Source organism: Podarcis liolepis (genome assembly GCF_965112155.1).
Source record: "Podarcis liolepis genome assembly, chromosome: Z".
NCBI lineage: Eukaryota > Metazoa > Chordata > Lepidosauria > Squamata > Lacertidae > Podarcis > Podarcis liolepis.
Genome location: NC_139570.1, coordinates 48,361,350 through 48,385,326, shown reverse-complemented (window position 1 = coordinate 48,385,326; position 23,977 = coordinate 48,361,350). Strand labels below are relative to the sequence as shown.

At 45.9% G+C, this 23,977-nt stretch overlaps 1 protein-coding gene across 2 annotated transcripts in view; it reads left to right on the top strand.

Annotated features, from left to right (window-relative positions):
• ABCA2 (ATP binding cassette subfamily A member 2) overlaps nucleotides 1-23,977 on the top strand; it is a 102,391-nt gene that overhangs the window by 24,778 nt on the left and 53,636 nt on the right. For both annotated transcript variants that reach the window (XM_083485647.1, XM_083485648.1), the window contains 10 exons: nucleotides 3,285-3,378; nucleotides 9,343-9,454; nucleotides 10,710-10,876; nucleotides 12,341-12,468; nucleotides 14,106-14,204; nucleotides 14,901-15,086; nucleotides 17,119-17,337; nucleotides 19,413-19,741; nucleotides 22,867-23,026; nucleotides 23,802-23,930. In XM_083485647.1, the coding sequence (XP_083341773.1) occupies nucleotides 3,285-3,378; nucleotides 9,343-9,454; nucleotides 10,710-10,876; nucleotides 12,341-12,468; nucleotides 14,106-14,204; nucleotides 14,901-15,086; nucleotides 17,119-17,337; nucleotides 19,413-19,741; nucleotides 22,867-23,026; nucleotides 23,802-23,930 (1,623 nt within the window). The remainder of the gene's footprint in view (nucleotides 1-3,284; nucleotides 3,379-9,342; nucleotides 9,455-10,709; nucleotides 10,877-12,340; nucleotides 12,469-14,105; nucleotides 14,205-14,900; nucleotides 15,087-17,118; nucleotides 17,338-19,412; nucleotides 19,742-22,866; nucleotides 23,027-23,801; nucleotides 23,931-23,977) is intronic.

Below are 23,977 nucleotides of genomic sequence, written 5' to 3'. Positions count from 1 at the left end.
GGTTCCGTAGGTACGTGGGTCCTAGGCCACATAGGGCTTCAAAACCAGCACCTTAAACCTGACCCTGTACTCCACCAGGAGCCATTGCACTTGGTAAAGTACTGGATGAATCTGAACCTGCTGCAAAGACCCCGTAAGGAGCCTCGCCGTGGCATTCTGCACCCGCTGGTAGGGTTGTTGATGGCTCCTAACCATGATGGCTTTGTTCTGCCACAATGGCTGCAGGCAGCAATGCTTCTGAATACTAGTTGCTTGAAGCCACAAGAGGGGAGAAGAGGGATAATGTGCCCAAGTCTAGCCTGCAGGCTTCCTATAAGGGCATCTGGTTGGCCACAAAAAGGATCCTGGACTAGGTGGGAGATGGCGTGGTGACATACTGTGCACTCTGGTCATTGCATGTTCTTGGTGGGATGCAAATAGGGGTGATTCATTGCTGGCGGAGTTTAGGAGTGGTTGTGGCGATGCACTTACCAAGCATTTTAATTTCAATAAGTGAAAGAAAGAAAGAAAGTTGACAAAGTTTTCATTTTAGCAAAAAATGAAAGCTTTCAATCTTATTGGTTACCTTTGAATGCATTGATCTTGCTTTGGGGCTGCGTAAACGATATGTCAGAAGCTTCAGGCTGGGAATTGAGATGGGATCTGTTAATTACAGCACAATTAAAATTAGCACTTAAGTGGGAGCTTCTGATGGTCCCAGTGGCTCAGGACTAGCTGGCGAAGCTTCGGTAGATGGCAAAAGAAGTGAAATCAGAACCACTGAGTTGGAAAAAGAAGAGACCAGGGTTTGATTGTCCTTGTACTGTGCGTGGACTTAGCTGTATCTGTGGGGGCAAGGGAACCTGGGAAGCTGCCTTACACTGAATCAGAGCATTGGTCAGCCAAGGTCAGTATTGTCTACACTGAGCGGCAGTAGCCCTCCTAGGTTTCAGATGAGGAGGATCTCACAGTCCTACTTGGAGATGCCAGGGATTGAATCAGTGACCTTCTTCATGCAAAGTGGACATTCTGCCACTCAGCTATGGCCCTTCCCCATGGGAGGGGCTGGCTTGCTATAGCAGCCACCATAAAGTTAAGGAAAAAGGGTAAAGATAGCAGATGGGTTCACCAAAGGTCTGTCTAGCCCAATGTCCCATTTCCCATAGTGGTCAGCCAGTTGCCTTGGAAAAGCCAGAAACTGGGCAGTGGAAGCAACAGCCCTTTTCTCCAGCATCTGCTTTTAGGGGATAGACAGCTCCTGAAAAAGGAGGCTCCATGCAGCCATCAAGCCTAATACTCACAGATAGATCCTCCCTTCCTCCCTCTATGAATTTGTTTAATTTCTGTGAGCCAAAGGCCTTCACTGTGACTTATGTCACTGAGTTTTGCAAGTTAACAGTTTGCATTGTGTGGAGCAATTCAGTGGTTTACTTAAAAAAAACAAAAACATTTTATTGGTTTTTAAACAAATACAAACCACTTGTATTAAACACTTATCCAGCAGTACATCTAATGATGCTTGTTCTATCCATTTTTTTCAAAAAAATATATGCATTTTATAACACAAATAAAAAACACAAACAGAAAAGACAAACCATACAAACAAATTATTATCATAACCTTATTTTTCTAAACATTGTTAAGTGGGCTTCCCCAAGTCCCACCTATCTGATTTTCATTTTACTTCATCTTTAGCAGTTTACATATATCATAATTTCTAACCATCTTTTTTTTAAAATCACACTTAAAATAACTTCACATTTTATCACTTACAAATAATACCATATCTTCTACTTCTAACTCTACAGCCTATATCCACTTCCAAAGCTATTCTAAGCTTGTTCTATCCATTGACTTTGACATACGCATTCAGTATTCAAAGATATTACTTAACCACTCCACTGGAGGAGGGGAGTGGTCCAGATCCCCTCCCATTTGTGATCTTCAATTGGGTGGCCTAATTCTGTTTCCCGTACAATTCAAAGGCCATGAGCACCCGCCGCTTCATGATCAATTAGATTGCTCTATATTAGGAAAGTGACTTACTTCATAAGGATTCAAACAAAGCAAGTTTTCTAGACCACCTCCCCTGCTCTCTAAACGCTGTGCAAGAGAATGAGCCTGAGCTACCTGAACCCAGGTAGTATGAGTGCCTTTTAATTTACCTTGTAGTTCCTCTTTGGAAATTGCTTTCCCTTTGGGAAGCAGGTCACAGATGGTGTGAACGCCTATGTCTTCCCAATTCTAGAACTGCTGATATTTGTCCGTGTGTCTGAAAGCTGGATGATTCAGGAACAAGAACAGTGGTAAAGGGTCAGGGACCAGTGTTTCTCCATGTTTTCCATGCCATAACCATTGATCTTGTAAACAGATTGTCTGCTTTCCTTACCTCATTCATGGACAAATGTGAGAGTGGGTGGCCTCTTATTGAAAGTGTGGAAGGGACCATTTTGAGTTGGGCCCAATAGTCCTCTGTTCTCCTCCTGAGGGATGGGATCAAGTATATTTGATTTGAAAAGCAGCATCATATAACATTGTTAGGCATTCCCATCCCTCCTTTTGCTTTGTCTATAGAGAGTTTTGTTGCTTATCCTAGAATGCAACTGTTTACTTGAGATATTGTTGTTTAGTCGTTTAGTCGTGTCCGACTCTTCGTGACCCCCTGGACCAGAGCACACCAGGCCCTCCTGTCTTCCACTGCCTCCCGCAGTTTGGTCAAACTCATGTTGGTAGCTTCGAGAACACTGTCCCATCATCTCGTCCTCTGTCGTCCCCTTCTCCTTGTCCCCTCCATGTTTCCCATCATCAGGGTCTTTTCCCATGAGTCTTCTCTTCCCATGAGGTGGCCAAAGTCTTGTGAGCCTCAGCTTCAGGATCTGTCCTTCCAGTGAGCACTCAGGGCTGATTTCCTTCAGAATGGATAGGTTTGATCTTCTTGCAGTCCATGGGACTTGAGATATAGGTATCTGCTATTTCTGGGTTTTTTTAACTGTTTTTGGTTACTGCATCTTATGTGTAAATCCCCTCTACCATTAATAAATTAATTGCTAATAGTAATTAAAAATAATGAATGAATAATGCTTTCCTTTGTCTTCTTCCCAGCAGTTTCACTGAATGGAAGTTCAAATACTATATATGAGCTGGGGTTGGGGAGAGAAAAACCTGACACTCTTTGGCTGTGTCTCTTTTGTACAGATCGGTGCTGGTGGTGGTTGGGGGGAAGGCCCTGGCAAAGTTTCGGGTGCTGCTACTCGTGCTTCTGGGTCTCTCTGACTTATTTCACCTCCTCCTCCTCCTTTCCCCAGTGGGTGCTGGCTTTCGAGATCTTCATCCCTTTGGTCCTCTTCTTCATTCTGCTGGGGCTACGACAGAAGAAACCCACCATCCCTGTGAAAGAAGGTAAGCAGCCCTCTGGTGCTGGGGTCAGCAGACTTTTTCAGCAGGGGGGCCGGTCCACTGTCCCTCAGACCTTGTGGGGGGCCAGACTATATTTTGAAGGAAAAAATGAATGAATTCCTGTGCCCCACAAATAACCCAGAGATGCATTTTAAATAAAAGCACACATTCTACTCATGTAAAACCACGCTGATTCACAGACCAGGTTGAGAAGGCGATTAGGCCGCATCTGGCCCCCGGGCCTTAGTTTGCCTACCCATGCTCTGTGGACCTAGAAAGAGACCCCCACATGCCAACCTTGTAAGGTTAACCACCCCCATGTGGAGCCCATCATCCTCAATGAATTTGGAGTGAAATTTGAGGCTTTTCCATTTTCTCAGATCCAGCTGATCCCTTAATCCACAGGTGCAGTTTGCCTTGAATGTAACGATGGGTAAATCAGCAGGATAAACCTTTCTCACCTGCTTGCTGGAGGGAGATGTGCACTTCGTGGCTCCTTTGTGCATATGCAGTGGCGCTGTGCCAAAGCTGCCTGGTTATGAGAGCGAGATATTTGTAGGAAGTAGCAGAAAATACTGGGCTGTAAAAACAACCACCACCCGAAATAGCATTGTTAGCAGTTGCTGGAAGCCCAAACCTTTGTGCTCGGGTCCTGCTTGTGGGTTTCCCATAATGGGCACCTGGCTGGCCACGGCGAGAACAGGGTGCTGGACTAGATGGGGCATAAACCTGATCCAAAAGGGCTCTTGTTATATGTTCGTTCTTTAGGTATTTTCAGTAGAAACAGCCAGAGGTTTATGATGGGAAACGTTTAGTGGATTACATATTCACGGCAGCAAGAATACAGATGGTTGGAAATTAGTGGGGGGGGACACACCAAAGGCTTAAAATGTACAAATAAATTGCTACTATGTAATTTGGGAGAGAGCACTTTATGTGAAACTGACTCAAAAACTTCATGTGGCTGTAGGGCAGAAAAGCTTTTGCGGGTGACGTGTGGCCGCTTATCCAGCATGCAAACAAAGACTCTGCAGGCCAAACTACACCTGCTGCATTGCCTAATAGATGGTTGTGGTCATGTCTTCCTTTATATTGACATCAACAGTGTTCAGGTTCCCTCCCTGTGAAGTTTATTATTATTATTATTTAGATCTGAAATATGCCTTCAGATTGGACAAAAGGGTGGGCTGTTTGGTCATTTTTCTTTTTCAATATGTAACTCAAAGCGGCGTGGGTTTTCTTGCAACCATAAAACTCAATAAATGTATTTAAAAAGAAACTCCAGGGGTAAATCCTTTTTCACAGCGCTACCTCTGTGAAATGTTTCACACCTGTTCAGTGTTTGCCTACAAAAGCCCAAGTTTGCCCAAGGAGGGGAGAGGAGGTGTCAGTAGCAGCCTGAAGACAGAGGAGCTTGCAGGTTCTTGAATTTTGGTTGGAGAGGCGTTCTCAGTCTCTCTTCTGGAATGCTAAAACTGATGAAGCACCTCTCTCTGCACAAGTTAAGGGCCCTGGGCCTAGATACTGAATAGAGAAGAGTGGGCAGCAACTCACACAGAGGCATAATGATCAGCCTTCTCCAAGAGTGGCTTGTTGAGCTGGTTGAACGTCTCATCATTCCACAGAGGGAACAGAAACACCCACTCTGCTTGAAGTGGACTGGAAACTGAGCACAGAGAAGGCATGAGAGGAGCCCTGCAGCTTGAACAGGCCCAAGGCCTCCCCTACTCTGGTGCAGGAAATTATTAAACTATGCAAGGCAAGGAGAGAGTGGGTGGATAAGTTTTTCTCCCTCTCTCACAACTTCATTGTTAACATCCAGTGAAGCTGAATGTTGGAAGATTCAGAACACTTTTTCTTTTTTTTTTAAAAAAAGGACTTATTAGTATAGTGCATAGTTAAACTATGGAACCCCCTCCCTCAGGAGGCTGTGATGGCCACCAGCTTGGATGACTTTAAATGAGGATTGAACAAATCCATAGGAATGTGTGGTTCTTGCCGCCTGGTATGTTTGCGGACCATTGGAGCAGTTGCTAGACCCTCAGGATGTCTGTTGCTTTTAGAGACCATAACATGCCAAGAAGCCAAACCAAATCGTGGAAGGTCATAACCAGCTGTGTAGGCCCTCCACTTAAAAAGAATCTCATATAGCAGGTGATCCTGAGGAGCTTGGAGCTTTTGCCAGCTGAACCTGATCAGATGCTGGACCAGCTCAGGGGTCTGACTTCCCAGAAAGAGTCGCACATCAGTAGAAATCTCTTCATGTCTCAAGATCAGCATGGTGGCAACCACAGCTGTAACGGTTGTCCTTACATGGAGTAAGGAGCCCCTTTGAGTTTAAGTAACCGCTTTGCAATAAAGCTTTTTGGCACTACCTTCCATGCTTCAGTTGCTTGGAGACCTGCTTTGCCAGATAGCTACACATGTAGATGCTCTGAGGTCAAGCAGGAGAGCTAGCTAATATCTCATAAGTGATCCATGCGACGGTCATCTCCAGGCTTGACTACTGTAATTCGCTCTACGCGGGGCTGCCCTTGAAGCTGACCCAGAAACTCCAGCGGGTGCAGAATGCTGCAGCGAGGCTCCTCACGGGGTCTCTGCCATGGGAGCATATTCACCCAGTGCTTTTCAAACTGCACTGGCTCCCGGTGGAGTACAGGGTCAGATTTAAGGTGCTGGCTTTGACCTTTAAAGCCCTTCTTGGCCTAGGACCCTCGTACCTACGGGACCACCTCTCCTGGTATGCCCCACGGAGAGCCTCAAGGTCCATAAATAACAACACCCTAGTGGTCCCGGGCCCTAAGGAAGTTAGATTGGCTTCAACCAGAGCCAGGGCCTTTTCAACTCTGGCTCCGGCCTGGTGGAACGCTCTGCCTCATGAGACCAGGGCCCTGCAGGATCTGATTTCTTTCCGCAGGGCCTGTAAGACGGAGCTGTTCCGCCTGGCCTTTGGCTTGGAGCCAATTTGATTCCTTCCCTCTCTTTCTTTTTTCTTTTCCTTCTCCTCCTGCAATGAGGCTACATTTTAATATTTTAATGTTCCATTATTTTAATGTTGTATTTTATTTTTGTTTTTAAGTTGTAATCATTCAACTTGTTTTTATTATTGCTTGTAAGCCACTCTGAGACTGGCCTTGGGTGGGGAGGGCGGGGTATAAATAAAATTATTATTATTATTATTATTATTATTATTATTATTATTATTATTAGGTAGAACCAGGGTTCAGTATGACCGTAACAGATTGGAGGACTGGGCCAAAACGTAACAAAATGAATTTAAATAGGGACAAATGTACAATTGCACATTAAGATTGGGGAATTCCTGACTTGACAGCAGGACATGTGAAAAGTATCCAGGGGTCTTAGTAGACCATGAGCTTAACATGAGTCAACATTGTCATGCAGCAGCAGAAAAGGAATACTGTCCGAAGCTGCATCAACAGAAATCTTATGTCCCAATCAAGTGCAGTAATAGTATCACTCTCTTCTGCCTTGGTCAGACGACACTTGTAGTACTGTGCCATTCTATTTTTCTAGAAAAAGAGGAGCTGGAACTCACAATGAACACCTCCCTTGTTCTCTTGTAATGGCAATGCTGCCCACCTGAGAGGTACCGGAACTGAGTTCCAGCGAGTTCCGGCTGAAAAATATCCCTGGTACTGGGTCTCATTGTGTGCACCACAGTTTAAGAAGGATATTAACAAGTTGGAATGTGTGCAGAGGAGGGCGACCAAGATGACCAAGGGTTTGGAAACCAAGCCTTAGGAGGAACAGTTGAGGGAGGTGGGTACGTTTAGCCTGGAAAAGAGGAGACTGAGAAGAGATACGATAGCCATCTTCAGATATCTGAAAGGCTGTCACATCACATGGAAAATGGAGCAACTTTGTTTTCTGCTGCTCCTGAGGGTAGGACCTGAACAAATTGATTCAAGTTACAAGAAAGGAGATTCCGACAAAACTTTAAGAATAACTTTCTTGGAGTAAGAAAGTTTAAGAGTGGGATGGACTCTCTCGGAAGGTGGTGGACCCTCCTTCCTTGGAGGTTTGTAAGCAGAGGTTGGAGGCCGTCTGTCAGGGATTATTTAGCCATTGCTTGTATTGCAGGGGGTTGGAATAGATGACCCTGGGGTACCTTCCAGCTCTACAATCTATGTTTCTAAGCAGCCATTGTCACCTTTCAGTTGTATCTCCATAAAGCCATTATTGTGATGTTTATGTTTTAGAATGTTTTACTTTATCTCATACATTTTTTTCTCTCCTCCCCACCCTCATTTTTTCTTTCTCCCCGTCTTTGAAATATGCTTTGTGTCTCCTCTAGTCTGTAAGTTGAGTTTCCCTTTTCTTTTTCTCTCCTCCCCCTCCTTTTGCTTTGCCCAAATTATTCTGGGGAAATGTGGCCATATTGACTCAACCCAGCTTTCACCAACCTGGTGTTCTCCAGATGTTTTGGACTAGAACTCCTATCAGCCTCTCCACGCACACCAATGCTTCCAGCATCATCTAGCTCTGTGCTGCCTGAGGCTGATAGAAGTTGTACTTCAAAACATCTGGTTGGCACCAGATTGGCATGAGCTCATCTAACCCTTTGGACTTCTGCAACTAATATATAACTCAATTTAACCCTCATTTTTCTCACCCTTCCACTTCCTTCTTAACTTGTTGGGATGCTATTGAAATCATAGTGCTGTAAATTGTGCACCTAAGCGGAGCAAAGATCTCTGCAGATTTTAATCTGCAGCTAAGCCAGATTCAGTCATCTGTTTGCAACAGTTTGATACCAAAGAGCCTTAAAAGTCTGAGTTGATGGGATACCATCAACAATGGTATCCCATTGTGCACAATGTGGTTTGCTCACCATACTCTAGATCCACCAGCCTTTTAGTTCCATTTGTGGCTTAGCTTTCCTTCCTCGCTTTGCATTCCCAATCCTCGTTTTGTCTCCTGACTAGCTGCAGTTTGGGGAACTAAATACATATACAGATCTACAAGTGATGGGCCAAAGGCTATACGGAAGGCATAGGGTGGTTTGTGGTGTGCTTATTCGTCTCTTGCTACTCACCAACCTTCTTTCTCTTTCCTTCTAACCTACCTTCACCCTAGGATGTTTTTAACTGGCCAGCCAGAGAGTAATGCTCCTTTGAAAGGGATGGAAGGTCATTGGTTGCCTCACTCTCCACGGAAGCAAACAAGATTTTAATTCATTAGGCTTCAGGGATCTTTTTCTTCTTTGACTTTAAACCTAGAGAGTAGCAAGTAAACTTAGTGTTGAGCTCCTAAACACGCTCAGTCAGAAGTAGATGCAGACTGGAGCTACCAAACCTGACACCGTCAGTGGTGTCTGGTGAGTGGATCTGTGCACATTGGCACAATGGCATCCCTTAATCCTCCTTTTCTTCCTTTGCGTCATGCTTGCTGGCGTCATTTGGCAGTTTGAGGATTGTGTGCTATTAGTTGAATTGCCCTGTGGATGCCTATAATCCAGCAAGTTTTTAAAATAATCAGTTTTGACATCAATTTCAAACATTTGGGGGCTGCAAATACTCTTCCATTATGACTCAGAAATAAAGAGGTTTTGGAGAAATGTTAACCTTTGAAATTTGGAGAGCAATGGGCTTAGCATCTGAATAAGCACTGAATTCTGAAATGCAAGGGAGAATTTTGTCTTGATTCTATGCCCCACTTTGTAATGAGTTTGCACCGTCACGCCACACGGGTTTTGTATGTGGGTGTGGGTGCAAATAGCCATTCAGTATCTGTCTGTTGACTTTACATCATGAGCTAAGTGGAGAGGATGACCTCTGACCCTTCAACCCTCTGAGCTGCACTCTCTGAATACTGTTTAACTTAACTGAAGAAACTTAACTAGCTGGTACTGATCCAGCACGTGCGCTACTCTCTGAACTACTTGTGGGTCTCCCTGCCCTATAAATTCCCGCCTCCCCTCCTCTTTCTTCTCCCCTTCTCTAGCATACTACACAGCAGCCCCTCTCACCTCTGCTGGGATCTTGCCAGTGATGCAATCCCTGTGTCCCGATGGACAGCGAGATGAATTTGGCTTCTTGCAATATTCCAACTCCACGTGAGTCCACCTCTTTGTTTCCTAACCTACGCGGGAATCGTCTTCCATCTGAAGGGGGCACCATGTTGGCAAAGACTGCATTATACAGTGACCTGCTCAAATAAGAGAGAAAGGCTTCATATATACAGCAAATGCACCTTCTCTGATGCCAATAGGCAGGGAGTTCCAAAGTTTGGGTGCTGCCGCATTAAAATATTTGATTTCTTACAACTGCAGGACAGTATTGTGTGTCACCTGTAACAGTGTCTGTTCCACTGATTTATACATTTGAATGGGGACATAGCCAATAAGGTTATCCTGCAATGATGGTCTTTTAGGCGGGGCATTTAAAATTCCATGTGCATAATGCAAAGTCTGTGTGCATACACACACACGCGTTTTAGAGGAGTGTTGACATAAGCAGCTAAGTGTCTGGTAGGTAGCAGCAGAAGGTTTCATGGGCATGGACTTTGTGCTACCAGATGCAGGGCCTGTTTTCCTAAGCTGACACATATGGGTGCAGAAGGTGGAAAAATCATAAGAGGCAGGATTAAATGATGATAAAAGGCAATGGTGATAAAATGTAAACAGCACAGTCTGTGCTAATTTGATGAAAGGTTAAATGCATGCAAATTAAACACAGTGATGATTCGTAACAGCAGTTCTTGGAAGTAACATTATTATTGCTAAGCTGATCAGCACCTGTAATCAGCGGCGTAGCCAGCAGCTTGGGCACCTGGAGCGGCACACATGCCGGGCACCCAGGGGCCGCTCATGGGGGCGATCAGCGAGGCGATCTGCGGCAATCCCTGCCCAGGGGGGATTTTGTCACCCCCCTCAGAGATGGCACCCGGGGCGCACCACACCCACCACACACCCCTTTCTATGTCTATGCCTCTGCCTGTAATGGAGCAGGAAGTCACTGGTGTTTTTTATCCAGCGGTAGCCCTGCTCAGAGTAGACCCACTGAAGTTAATTGGCATCACTAAAAGGCTCATTAATTACAACAAGTCTACTCTGAATGAAATTTAGTCGCATGCAACCCATTGTCTCAGTTCAGGCCTGAACACCCAGAACAAAATTTTATCATTCTTAGTTTCAAGCCAGCTGAATTCCTCTTTTAGAGAAAACTGCAGTGTCACAAAGAGTTGCAGCCCAGCTTATTTGCTCCAGGTGCACCTGTTGGAGGTGTGGTGTTGACACTTCCTCCTTCCCCGCTCAGTGCCCCCTCCTTTGCAGCTGTGATAACTCTTGGTTGGTTGGTCCTTTCTCTTAGAGTAACACAGTTGCTGGAGCGGCTCAACGAAGTGGTGGAGAAGAGTAACCTGTTTGATCCAGATCATGCTGGCCTGGAGGAGGAGCTGGAGTCCTTACGGCGCCACCTGGAGTCTCTCAGCAGCAGTGAACCCAACACCATGGAGACTCATTTCAGCAACCGGGCAGGTGAGGTCCAAGGCTGGACCTTGCAGGGCGAATATCTGTAGCCCAGTGGCAAAGCACATGACTGAACCTAGAGTACTGTAACATGTTATTAGATTTTGGGAACTTCTGCTAGTGCAGAATTTGGCAGCCAGGTTGCTCACCGGGGCATGATGCTTTGAGCTAATTGCACCAATCCTGGTCCAATTGCACTGGCTTCCAGTTACTTTCCAGGCCCGATTCAAAGTGCTGGTTTTGACCTGTAAAGCCTTAAAGAGCTCAGGACCACAATACCTGGGGAGAAAATAGTAAAGATCTGATGAAGAGAGCACAGCAGAGGTAATATTTTCTGAGAATCCTCCGGAAAAAATAATCTCTCAAAGGACCTGTTGATGGCATTTTACCATTGTACGGTTGAGAGTATTAACTTATAGTCTGTGTGTGTGGTTTGGGAGCTGCACGGTCAGGGGAAAAACAATGCTGTCCAGGGTTGTAAAGACTACGGAGAGAATAATTGGGTGCACTCTTCCCACCTTAGATCAAATCTATGCTTCCAGGTGTCATTAGAAAGCTGCAGAGATAGCACAGGATAGTGCGCACCCTGGAAATGATCTCTTTCAGCTTCTGCCTTCTGGAAGAAGGTACAGGGTTATAAAGACTAGGACTAGCCACCTGAAAAACATTTTCTATCCAAATGCGATTTTGGTTTTAAACGCAGTGTAAGGTAGTCTTTATGGGAGTACAGTCATACCTCGGGATAAATATGCTTCAGGATAAGTATTTTCAGGTTGCGCTCCACGGCAACCCAGAAGTAATGGAGCGTGTTACTTACGGGTTTCGCCACTTGCACAAACGGTCAAAATGACGTCACGCGCATGCGTTGAAACGGCAAAACGGGACCCGCACACGCGCAGATGCGTCTTACGTTCCATTCGGGATGCGAACAGGGTTCTGGAACGGATCCCATTCGCACCTCGAGGTACCACTGTATATTGTATTTAATTATGGGGTACCAGAGTTTTTAGGGGGTTAACCAGGCTGGGATAGCTGGGTTAGCAGGCTTGTTGGTTTTTGAATGTCTGATGTAGATTTTTTTGGCTGGTTAACGTTCTATGGCCTTTTAAATGTGTTGTGGAAACGGGGATTATTGGTTTGTGTTTGTTCTTATTTTTATTGTATATTTTGTATTTTTTATATTGTAATTTTTTGTGGTGAGCTGCCCTGAGATCTAAGGATGAAGGGCAGAATACAAATATAATAATATAATAATATATAATAAAATAACAACCTGAAAAATCTGCAGGTTCAGTCCCCACCATCTCCCATTAAAAGGGTCAAGTAGCGGATTAGAGGGAGGTGCTTGGGGTGGAACCCACAATGCCCTGCATACAATGCTGGTGCCCGACAGCTGAGTGGCAACCCACTGGTGACAATCCCTGCCTTCCCTTCAACTTTATCATTTTTGCTTTTCCTCCCCTGACCCTGCAGCCCCCGGCTTCACGCTGGACTCGACTGCCAAGGACAAGCTGGAGTTCCAGCGGTTCCTCATGCAGAACCTTTCTCTATCCAACGAGACTGCTGAGCTGTTGGCAGGGTCCAAAATTAACCTCAAAGAGGTATGTCATTATTATTTGGCAGGGGGTGGGGAGGAGGTACCTGGGGGGAAGTTGCAGTTCCCGAAACCAGAGCTTGACACAGCGTTTGGCTGCATGTTAGGGTTGGTCAGGCAGTTAGAGCTACACCTTAAATTATTGGTTGTTGTAATTATCCAATGTGTTCATGTCCCACATTTCTCCCAAGTTGGGATTCAAGGCAGCTGGAGAACATTTTTTAAAAGGTAATAAAAACAAAATAGTTAAAATGCATTAAACACATACATTAAAACATTTAGGTGGGTATATTTCTTCTTTTCTTATACTCTCTTTTTTCTCTGATCCCTTGATTTGAAGTTTTGTTATCCCACCCTTGTTTGTTTTGGTTGTTTTGCTATTGTTCCATTGGTTTGATTTGTTTTACTTTTACGTACATTATACACAATGATGTAAAAACTTAATACATTAAAAAAGGTGTTCTGTTTAAAAACAAAACAAACATTAAAACACATTTGGAAGCAGAATTGAAATAGAATTTGGCCTGACAGCAGCCCAGTGGTCAGCATGGTCTGCACCTTAATTTTCAAACACCTGTCTGAATAAGATCTTGGACTGCCAGACTGAGCTTTAGATAATTTTTGGCTCTAAATTTGGTATATTTATGGCCACCCCCTTAGCTTACTTTGCTGCTGCTGCTGCCTACATTATGGCCCTGCTAGGAATGGCAGACATTATTTTCTCTCCTCCCCCAGGAGTTCCCCCCTCCCCCAGCAACCTTCCCCAACCAGCTGCAACTCCAGTCAGTGGTCAGGGATGTTAGAAGTCAGAGGAAGGGCCTGTGATGATAGAGTGTTGGTTCTGAACACCGTCTAAGTGAGAGTGGTGCTTCCTGCCTTCACTCCAGGATGGCCAACAACCTTCACTCTAGGATGGCCAAAAAAACAACAAGAAAAAGGGCAATTGCCACAATTGTCTTCCAGGGAAAGCAAACTTTATCCAATCCATGCCTGGGAATTTTGACTCAGCCTTACTTTCTTATTATTACTACATTTATATCCCACCTTTCCTCCAAGGAGCTCAAGGTGGTGTCTGTGGTCCCCCCCCCCTTTCTATTCTACCCTCACAACAACCCTGTGAGGTAGGTGAGGCCATGCTGTGTCTCTAGAGTCATGTCTCTGGAGCTGCAAAATTGATTCCATGCTCTCATCTTGGACACAGATTCTCTGCCAGAGGAGCAAGAACAACAGTTGCAAACCCCAGAACACACTGAGGTAGCAGTGGAAGGCGCAGTGTACAGAACAATTCCTGTCACCCCCTAGAGAAGAAAGAGACATGTGGTGGTGACATGTGACTCTCTTCAGAGGGAGATGGAGGCAGCAGTGTATGGAGCAGCAGTGTATTCATTGTTTCAGTTTTCTCTATACTAATGCACAGCATATGAGAAACAAACAAGAAGAATTCGAGCTCTTAGTACTGGATGACAAATATGACCTAATAGGCATTACTGAAATCTGGTGGAATGAAACTCATGAATGGAATGTAGAAATTGAGGGGTATTACCTATTCAAAAGGGGGGGAGAGGAGACTACCCCTGTTGGAATGCCAGCTCTGCCAAGAATGTAAGGTGCCAGAATGATCAGCTAACTATTTCTCCACTCCAGGTTTACCGACTGTTTTTTGGCACCTCTCCGGTCTCCGCAGAGGGTTTCCATGAGCCATGGGACCAATTCAGCACAGCTGAGAAGCTTCTTCACTTGGAGGTGAGATGGTTGCCCTGTGGTCTGGTGTAGACAGGAACAGACCACAGTGGGTTGCCAGTTGATTTTGGATGAGTCACATTCTGCCTGCCAGCTAACAGGGTTCTTACATAGAAGGTTGGGCTATCTGGGCCCTTTGGGGCCCCTCTGGGTGTCTGAAGCGTGTAGCCAAGATCCACTCATTGCAGACTAGCTGTGCCTTTAACTCAGTGATGGAGAACTATTTTCAGCCGAAGACCCGCATTCCATCACAGACAAGCTTCCAGAGTGGTTGCATGAGTGCTGGGTGCGGCCAGAGGCAAGAATGGGCAGGGCGAGAGGCAAAAATACAAACAGAAACAGATGTGGCTCTTAGCCATATTCAGTAGCCTGCATTTCAGCCATGCAAAAGTCAGAGCCATCTCTATCCAAGCAACTTGTTCACAATTGAAGGGCCCATTCCAGCAAGGCAAAAGCTCTCAAGGATGTTGTGGAACAAGGCCGGTGAAAAGTGTGGTCCTGGGGGCCAGATAGGGAGGCTTGAATGGGACCTCATTCAGTCCCTGGGATAACCCAACAGCCTCAGCTCTTGCAACTGGAGTCTGTCCATCTGTCTGGGACCCTCCCTCCCCAGCCAAGTGAAAAGGAACAAGCAAGGCAGGGAGCTTTTAAGGCTTTATTCTTCTTGTTAATCTCCCTCGCCTCTTTTCTCTTTACCAGGAAAGTCTTCTCGGCAGCTGGAGGACCGTAGAAGATGGGCTGGTCCGCCAGGCCTTGCGCCATCCTCAGAAGGGCTCCCACAAGCAGGCCTTCCTGCACCTCCTTTCTCACGCCTTGGGCCTTGCTAGCCCTACCACAGAGTCTTCCAGTACCTACAGCCCCCAAACCTTTGTAAAGGACATGGAGGTGAGAGACTGAGGCAGGACTTTGTGTTGGTTGGTGGGAAGTAGCCAGGGTGGGGGCTACTGGTACCTCCTGGGCAGGATAACCCAACAACCTACCTTGCGCTGGAACTGAGTGGTGGATCCAAGTTGGTGGTTTCTATTTGGGGCATAATCCATATAATTCAGTGTAGTTTCAGCTACATCTTGTAAACTGCTTTTTCCTTTGCATGGGACCTGTTGCAAGGCCTTCCTTCCTTCCTTCCTTCCTTCCTTCCTTCCTTCCTTCCTTGTTAAGGTGCTTATTTATACCTTGTCCTTGGGCTCCCCAATTTGGAGGTGCTCAAGACAGCTTTATGTGAGAAACTAGTGAAAATGACAGCAAAAGAAATAAAGATCTGACCCCCTATAACTTGCGACTGGTTTTGATTTATCTTCCTCCAGAACAGAGTAAGATCAGTTTTTGTTTTCAAGCTTCCTGCATTTAGGGAACTTGAAAATCAGTCGTGTTTTAGTTGAATACACAGAAAGGACAAAAGAGATTCCTCTGCAAAAAATGTCATCACTGTAGACACACCTTTGTTTAAAGCAACCTTTTTCAACCTGCTGTCCTACAGATACTTCGGAGTACAACTCCCACCTGCCCCACCTTCACACACAGGCCAGGACTGATTGGAATTGTAGTCCAAAGCTTATAGAGAACTCCAGATTTGGCAAATGCTACTAGACAGCCAAATAATTGCAATAAAAAAAATAAAATATTTGTTGCTCTATTTTTGCTATTACTGTATTTTTATGGGGGGGGTTAATTGGATGGTATGCAGCTAAGTTTTACTTATTGAAATTAATGGACCTAAACATAGTCATGCTCATTAATTGCAGTGGGTCCATTCTGAGTAAAACTTCGTAGAATACCACCCCATCTATGGGCTCTTTGCAATGTAGTCACCCACTCCTTCCATACACACGAGTCCTGCTTACCCAACACAATGTGTTCCTTGGAAATGGTTTGTTAGAAGAGCCTTCGCTTAAAGAATTGACAATTTCCTTTTATTCTGATGGGGAAATTTCTAATGCGTTCCCAACCTCACAATTTTAGCCCCAAAAGAACACACCCAGGAAAACCCAGGGAAAAAATGCTCTCTGATCTGTCTGATAGTTCCCCCTCCCTCCCTCCATTCCTCAGCCAGCCAGCCAAAAGCAAACAAGGAAGTAAGAAATGCTCTCTCTTGGAATATCTGAATCTGTGGTGTGTACTGTATCGTGAGGTTTGGATACTAATTCATCATGTTCAGAGAAGTGAATTTTAACTTAGCAAACATTTATAAAGCAGGATCTGGATGTAATTACTTAATCATTCATTCACATTGTTTTCATTACATATCTAATTACTTTTTAAACCATAATCATTTATATGTCATTAGTTCTGCGTGTTTCATCTGCATTTCTTTTAATTTTTCTTAACCTGCCTTGAGTCCCAGTTCTGGGAAAAAGCCAGGCTATCAAGAAATAGCAGCAGCAACAACAACAACAATAAATAATTTATTAATATCCCTCCTTTCTCCCAAGCTGGGACTCATAGCAGCTGTTCTGTAAGCCTTCCCTGGCTCACCCTTCCCCAAGTTTAAAAAAACTTCACTGACATTCTGCGACATGGCTGACATTCTGTCAGGGCGGACCCTCCCATTGGGTAGAGTGGGATAGCTGTATCAGGCAATAGACATGGGAGTGAGCAGGGATCAGCTGCAAGGTGTTGGGAGGATTAGATTTGTGCGTGCCATGCATCTTCTGTTCCTTATCTCCTAAGCTAGCATTATTTCTGCCTTTGGGTGTGACGGAGGGCACTGTCCTGACTCCAGCACTGCCATTCAGCTGCTTCTGTATCCTGGCAGGTTAGCAACGTGGGCCAGCCCTGAATCCTACTATTGTCTTCAGCTGAGGAGTTAAGGCCCAGGTTGTGTTGAGGGCTCAAAGTGGCATAATGTCCAAGTGGGGCAGACCAGAAATCATTGCCAGCATTGCAGGTAAAGATGTCCTTCATCTCTTCCCTTTCCCAGAGCATCCTTTTCACGGCAGCTGTGCTGGAGAGCCTCACCTGCCAGCAGAACCAGGATGAGCTGAGGCGCATCCTGATTGTTCCAGAGAGCCGGCTCCCCCTTCTGCGAGCATACCAAGCCACCGTCTGCAATAAGAGCACCAGCCTGCGCAAGGAGTATTTTGGACAGCTGGCTGCCGAGTTGAAGGAGCAGCTGGATGCTCACAAGATCATCAGCCAGGTGGGTGCAGGATGGAGAGGGATCCGCATACATACACCATCCCAGGTTTCTGGCAGCAGTGACAACATGGGTCTGTGCCCGCGTGGATGAGGTGCTCAGTGTTTGGCATCTCATGCAACTTTTCTGCTTGTCAGCTCAGATGCTTGATTTCCAATGTGTTTCGTCAAGGGGGTTGCCTTCAAGCTAAACTGCAAACCACTGGGAAATTGTTAAGATCTGTTAGCTTGATTCTTGTTCCTGGCAGCCACTGGCACTGTGGTTCAAGGCTCTCCAGGTTTCATACATGCACATTAATGCTCCATTTAAAAATAAACATGTGCTGCGTGATTGGGCCAGTGGTGATTGGGCTAGTGGCCTATCTTGTCTGACACCCTTTTTTCACGCAGGCCAAACAGATGCCCCAATGGGAAGCCTGTAAGCAGGAGCCAAGCGCAACAACACGCTCACTTCCTGTGGCTTCCAGCAACTGGTATTCAAAAGCATTGCTGCCTCTGAATATGGAGGCAGATCATGGTTATTGTGGCTAGTAGCCACTGACAGCCCTCTCCTCCAGGAATTTGCCTCATTATTTTTTAAAGCCACCCAAGTAGGTAGTTATTGCTGCCACCCTGTGGGAGGGAGTTCCATAGTTTATGCACTGCGTGAATTTTCCACTATTTAGCTTCATTGGATGTCCATGACTTCTAGTGTTATGAGAGAGGAAGAAACCCCTTTTTCTATCCACTTCTTCTATGCCATGCATAATTTTATGAATTTCAATCATGTCGCCTCTTTCCCTCAAACTAAAAAATCCCAAATACTGCAAGCTTTTTTTATAGAAGGGTCACTATATCCCTCTCAGATGCTGCTTGACTCCTATCCACCGTGGCCAGCATGGCTAATGGGCAAGGACTGCAGGAGTTGCAGTCTAATTTGGCTAATCTGGAGGACAACAGATCACCCACCCCTGTTTTACACTATCCAGCAGGATATCCCTTGGCAACTCATGAGCAGGGCATGGAGGCAGCAATTTCCCCTCCACATACCTTGTTCCCAGCACCTGGTGCTTGAAGGTATAATGTTAACATATGTAGAAGTCCCATTAGCTCTCACAGTTAATAACCACTGGCTAGAAATCTCCTAAATTAATTTGTGTAATACTTTTATATCATAAAATGTATATATGGCTTGATTGTAAAAAAACCCAAAAAACCTCAAAGCAGTTTACAAAAAGAATTGAATGATAAAATTATCAGTGAAAACAGTTAAAAAGAACTGTTTAAAACATTCAGAATACAGTGGTACCTCTGGTTGCGAACAGGAACCGTTCCAGGGCCCCGTTCGCAACCTGAAAGGAACGCAACCCGCGTCTGCGCATTCATGGGCTGCGATTCACCACTTCTACGTATGCACATGTCATGTGCATGCGCGAGTGGTGAAACCCGGAGGTAACAATTTCCGGGACTTCCGGGTTGCTGCGGGATGCAATCTGAAAAAAGTATCATGAAGCAAACGTAACAAGAGTTATGACAGTATAATTAAAATCAGTGATAAACTAAAACAGATTCAAATGCACAGCAGCATTCTGTATGCCTGGGTAGGCTTGTCTAAACAAAAGTGTCTTGGGCAAGTGCTGAAAAGGGTTACAGTGAAGAGTTTGCCTGATGTCAGCAGGCAGGGAGTTCCAAAGTGTGGGTGATGCCACACTAAAAGATCAATTTCTTACAAATGCAGAACAACTATTATGTAGCACCTGTGCCAATATGCCAGTTAAGATAAATCAAAGCAGTCTAGTGGGCACACATGGGGTAAAGCGATCCATTGACAGATTTGTGAAGGATATTCCCATCAATGGCTATGTGGAACATCCCATGTTTAGAGGCAGTCTATTGCTAGGGCACTGGCAGAGGCTTAAAATAGTCCTGGTTACGGGCTGTCTGTCAAGTGGTGGTGGTCTGTGGGTAATGTCTGCTGCTCAAGAGGGTCCCATGAAGCCCTGCTGAGCTCTTGTGGGATGGAGCGGGGCAGGAATCTGCTCTGTGAAAAGGCCAAAATCCCGTGGCGATGCTGACTCCTCCCTTGCCCTTCTCACGCAGCTGAAACTTGACGAGGTGAACAGCACGGCGGCCAGGAACCGTCTCCACACTGTGCTGGAGGACCTGATGGAGATGGAGAACGTCTTGAAGGACGTGGACATCCTCTCGGCGCTTGCCAAGCTCCTCCCCAAGGGGGCCTGCACCTCCAAAGCACCCACCACCACCTCCAACAGCACCAGCTCCACCGGGAACTTCACCTCCAGCACCAATTCCAGCGCTGAGGAGGGCAAGGGGGAGAGTGAGGCACCCACAGAGAACCCCCAAGGGCAGTGCTCGGCCTTCGTCCAGCTCTGGGCTGGGCTGCAGCCCATCCTCTGCGGCAACAACCGGTAAGGCCAAGTGGCCCGGAGACTGGCAAGACTTTTCACAGGCTTCTAGAGGATCTGTAGTTGCTGGTGCTTCAGCCCCGCCTGTCAGCTCAGCTGTTTCGTTTATTTTATTTGCAGGGCAATTGCAAGTTGTGCAAGGTTTACGTTATATCCCCAGGGGTTGCTCGTAAAGGAAAGTCTGAACAACCCCTGGAAAAGCCCTTCTATACTGAACAGCCCCAATCTCACAAGACCTCAAGACAGCCCCATGAGATCTCACAAAAACCTCCCAGAGCCTTTGGATGACTGTCCAAAGAACCTCATAAGCAAGGCTTAAGTACAGCCCTTCACAGAAGCAGGTATTGAAGCCCCTCTGCCTTACTTACCCAGGCTCTGGGACAGTTATGCAAGGCCTTTGGAGGCTTCTGCGAGATCTCGTGGGGCCGTCTGGGATCCTGCAAGAGTCTCCAGAAGCCAGTAAGCAAAGTTTTCATGCCACCTTTCTGTTGATCGAGTGAGTGATGATCTGTGTAAAGTTGTGATTACGTAAGTAAATGCATTTCATAAAATTTAAATGCCACTTGATTATAAAAGGAGTAACCTCAAAGTGGTTCATGAAACAGAATAAAACAATGACATTGTCAGTTTAAAAAAGAGTTAGATAGTTTAAAGCATTAAAAGCCACGTCTGTTAATTTCAGTGGTTCTGCCCTGAGTAGGACTAATGTTGGTTACAGCCCTTAAAATTGTTGGAACCTTCTGGGCTGTGATATGCCGCTGAAATTGCTGCACACACGTATTATTATTATTATTATTATTATTATTATTATTATTAACAATTAATGTATTATCCACCTTCAAAACCACTGTCTCAAGGCGTTGTACACGTAAGGTAATTAAAACACTGTTATGCATTATGGCAACCATTTCATTTTCGCTGCATGAAGACCAAACAAGAAAGCCACCTCAAACTCACAGGAACCTAGGGAGAGATCCACTGGATTAAGAACTCAGGTTATTATTGTGTCTGCCTTTTACATGGCTATGGAGATACCAGGTTGCCTATTGTGATATTCTCAACAGAATGCACAATCAAGTCACTTCTGTTTTGTTACATGGTTTGTGCTTATTTGTTATTGCACATATGTGAAAATGCAGCAGCAGCAACAACAACAACAGGTGCTCCTGATAAAGACCCATTCATCCAGCTGGGATCAAAGCCTGTTTGAACAAAAATGTCTGCGTCCATAAAATACAGTTAGTGGGTGCCTGCAGTAGGGTTGCCATATTTATGGGTTTTCCTGGACATGTCCTCATTTTTAGGGCCAGCATCCCATCTGGGGGGATTTTTTCATTTTAGATGAAATGTCTGGGTTGGGGGGGGGCTAATTCTTTAAAAATAAATTTAGTGTGGCACAGCGCATGTTTGGGAGGGCCCTGTACCCCAGAAGCAGAAGCGCTACAGCAGGACCTTGGAGCAGCCTGCCAGGAGCCACTCTAGTCCTCACATTGTCTCCAGCAACCACTGTGCCAAGCTAGGCCTTGCACAGTTGCCAGGGCTGTTCAAGGCCTCACAATGCTTCCGCTGGATGCGCTAGGCCTTGCGCCGTTTCCACTGGGTGCAAGGCCTCCGCAGCCGAAGACAGCAAATGTAAGAGGGGGGTGAGCAGGGGGATGAGGACGGGGTCACTGGCAGGGAGGAGGCAAGCGAGGGAGATGCAGCATGGTGGTGGTAGGGGTCCAGGTTTTGACTCTTTAAAATATGGCAACCCTAGGCTGCAGAATCTCAAACAGAAATATCATTCCACAGGACAGGGGCAGCCACACTTAAAGCCCTGCTCCGAGTTACTGCGAAGTTGGCTCCTGAGGTCTTTGGAGCTTGCAGGAGAGACTCTCCCACAGACCACAGCGATTAACTGGGTGTATAAACTGGGTGCATAAAGGCTCTCTCTCTCAAGCAACCTGAGTTGTTTAGGGCTGGCATAGGCAGACTCGGCCCTCCAGATGTTTTGGGACTACAACTCCCATCATCCCTGACCACTGGTCCTGTTAGCTAGGGATGATGGGAATTATAGTCCCAAAATATCTGGAGGGTCGAGTTTGCTTGTGCCTGGTTTGGGGCCTTGAACTTTGTAACAAACTGGCAGCCAGGACAAGTGCCACAAGCAAGGTTTATAAGCTGGCAGTAGTCGGACCCTGCAAGCACTTGTTTGCAAATCTAGGGTACAGTACAAACCAAGCATCAGAAACAAGGCAATAAAGTACAGTGGTGCCCCGCAAGACGAATGCCTTGCAAGACAGAAAACCCGCTAGACGAAAGGGTTTTCCATTTTTGAGCTGCTTCGCAAGACGATTTTCCCTATGGGCTTGCTTTGCAAGACAAAAACATCTTGCAAGTGTTCCGATTTTTTTTCGCCCCCCCCCCCTTTTTCTAAGCCACTAATAGCCTTTTAGGCGCTAATCCGCTAATCCTTTAATAGCCGCTAAGCCTTTAATAGCCGCTAATCCGCTAATAGGGTTGCTTCACAAGACGAAAAAACCGCTAGACGAAGAGACTCGCGGAACGGATTAATTTCGTCTTGCGAGGCACCACTGTACACACAAGCCTCACCATCCACCCGCTCATTATCCACTAATTTACTTATCCAAACACAATGAATTATACCCAAACCTCGCTACCTGTATGGCTGATTCAGATATCTGAGCAGCCAGCGTTTGCCCACTTCCTTCCTTGTTTGTTCTTTGCTGCTCAGTGGCAGCCGTTTTCAGCAACCATAGAGAGAAGGAGTGGGGAGAGAGATTGGGCAAAGCTGTTTTTTTATTCATATTTCTTTTGCTGGTTGACGTAACAATTTTCAGAATAAGCCATGACGGGAGGGGGAGAGATCACAGATTAGAAATCACCGATAGGAATCAGTAGAAATCGTTGACTTATTAGGCAAACGCTCACTGAGGAATGCGTTTTGTGCGGATAATGGAACCTGCATGTACAGCTTAATTTGCAGTTCTGGGGGAATAAAATGTGAATGCATGGTAAAAATGCGACAACAGCAGCAAGGTTCCCATGGTTTGCCTCCGTTTTCCTCCTTTGCAGCACATTTGTCAGGAAGAGTAAATTTCGATGTCTTTTTCCTCTTCCCTGTGCAGGACCATTGAGCCAGAGGCCCTCAAACAGGGCAACATGAGCTCTCTGGGATTCACCAGCAAAGAGCAGCGGAATCTGGGCCTTCTCGTTCACCTCATGACCAGCAACCCCAAGATCCTCTATGCTCCCGTGGGCACAGAAGTGGACAAGGTCATTCTGAAGGTGAGGCTGTGAGGGAAGCTGGCATTGGGTGTGCTACTGGACGTCCCTCATTTCTTCCCCTGCCCTTTCCTTGTTAGGAAGCCTGGGGCTCATCTGCACTGTGAGCCTGCATCGCTTGCATGCCAGTTTAACTGCCTTGTGGCTTTCCCCGAGAAAATCCTGGGGAATTTGGAATTTGGCCAGGGTGCTGAGAACTCTGGATCGTTTTCCTGATCTAGCAGGCTGTTCTTACATGGCAAAATATCTGGAGTTTCCTGGATCTCCTGCCTCCCAACATGGCTTAACAAAAGTCTTACTGGGACTTTTGTTGAAAAGATGAAAGAAAGTACAGTGGTGCCCCGCAAGACGAATGCCTCGCAAGACGAAAAACTCGCTAGCCGAAAGGGTTTTGCGGTTTTTGAGCAGCTTCGCGAGACGAATTTCCCTATGGGCTTGCTTCGCAAGACGAAAACGTCTTGCAAGTTTGTTTCCTTTTTCTTAACACTGTTAATACGGTTGCGACTTGACTTCGAGGAGCAACTCATAGCACGCGGTGTGGTAGCCTTTTTTGAGGTTTTTGAAGACTGGTATTTTTGAAGCTGTTCCAAAACTTTTCCGACACCGTGCTTCACAAGACAAAAAATTCGCTAGACGAAAAAACTCGCGGAACGAATTAATTTCGTCTTGCGAGGCACCACTGTACTTTTTCACATGGGGCGTGTTGTCTTTAAACACCCGGCTGTGCTGCACCTCCTTTTCCTTTGCTTACTCTTTGCTTACTCTGGTTGTTCTGCAGGCCAACGAGACCTTTGCCTTCGTCGGGAATGTGACTCACTATGCCCAAGTGTGGATGAACATGTCAGCGGAGATCCGCAGTTTCCTGGAAGAGGGCAGGTTGCAACAACGGATTAGCAGGCTGCAGCAGGTACGCTGTTAGAGGGTATGGGGTGGGACAGTGGGACAGGCAAAAAG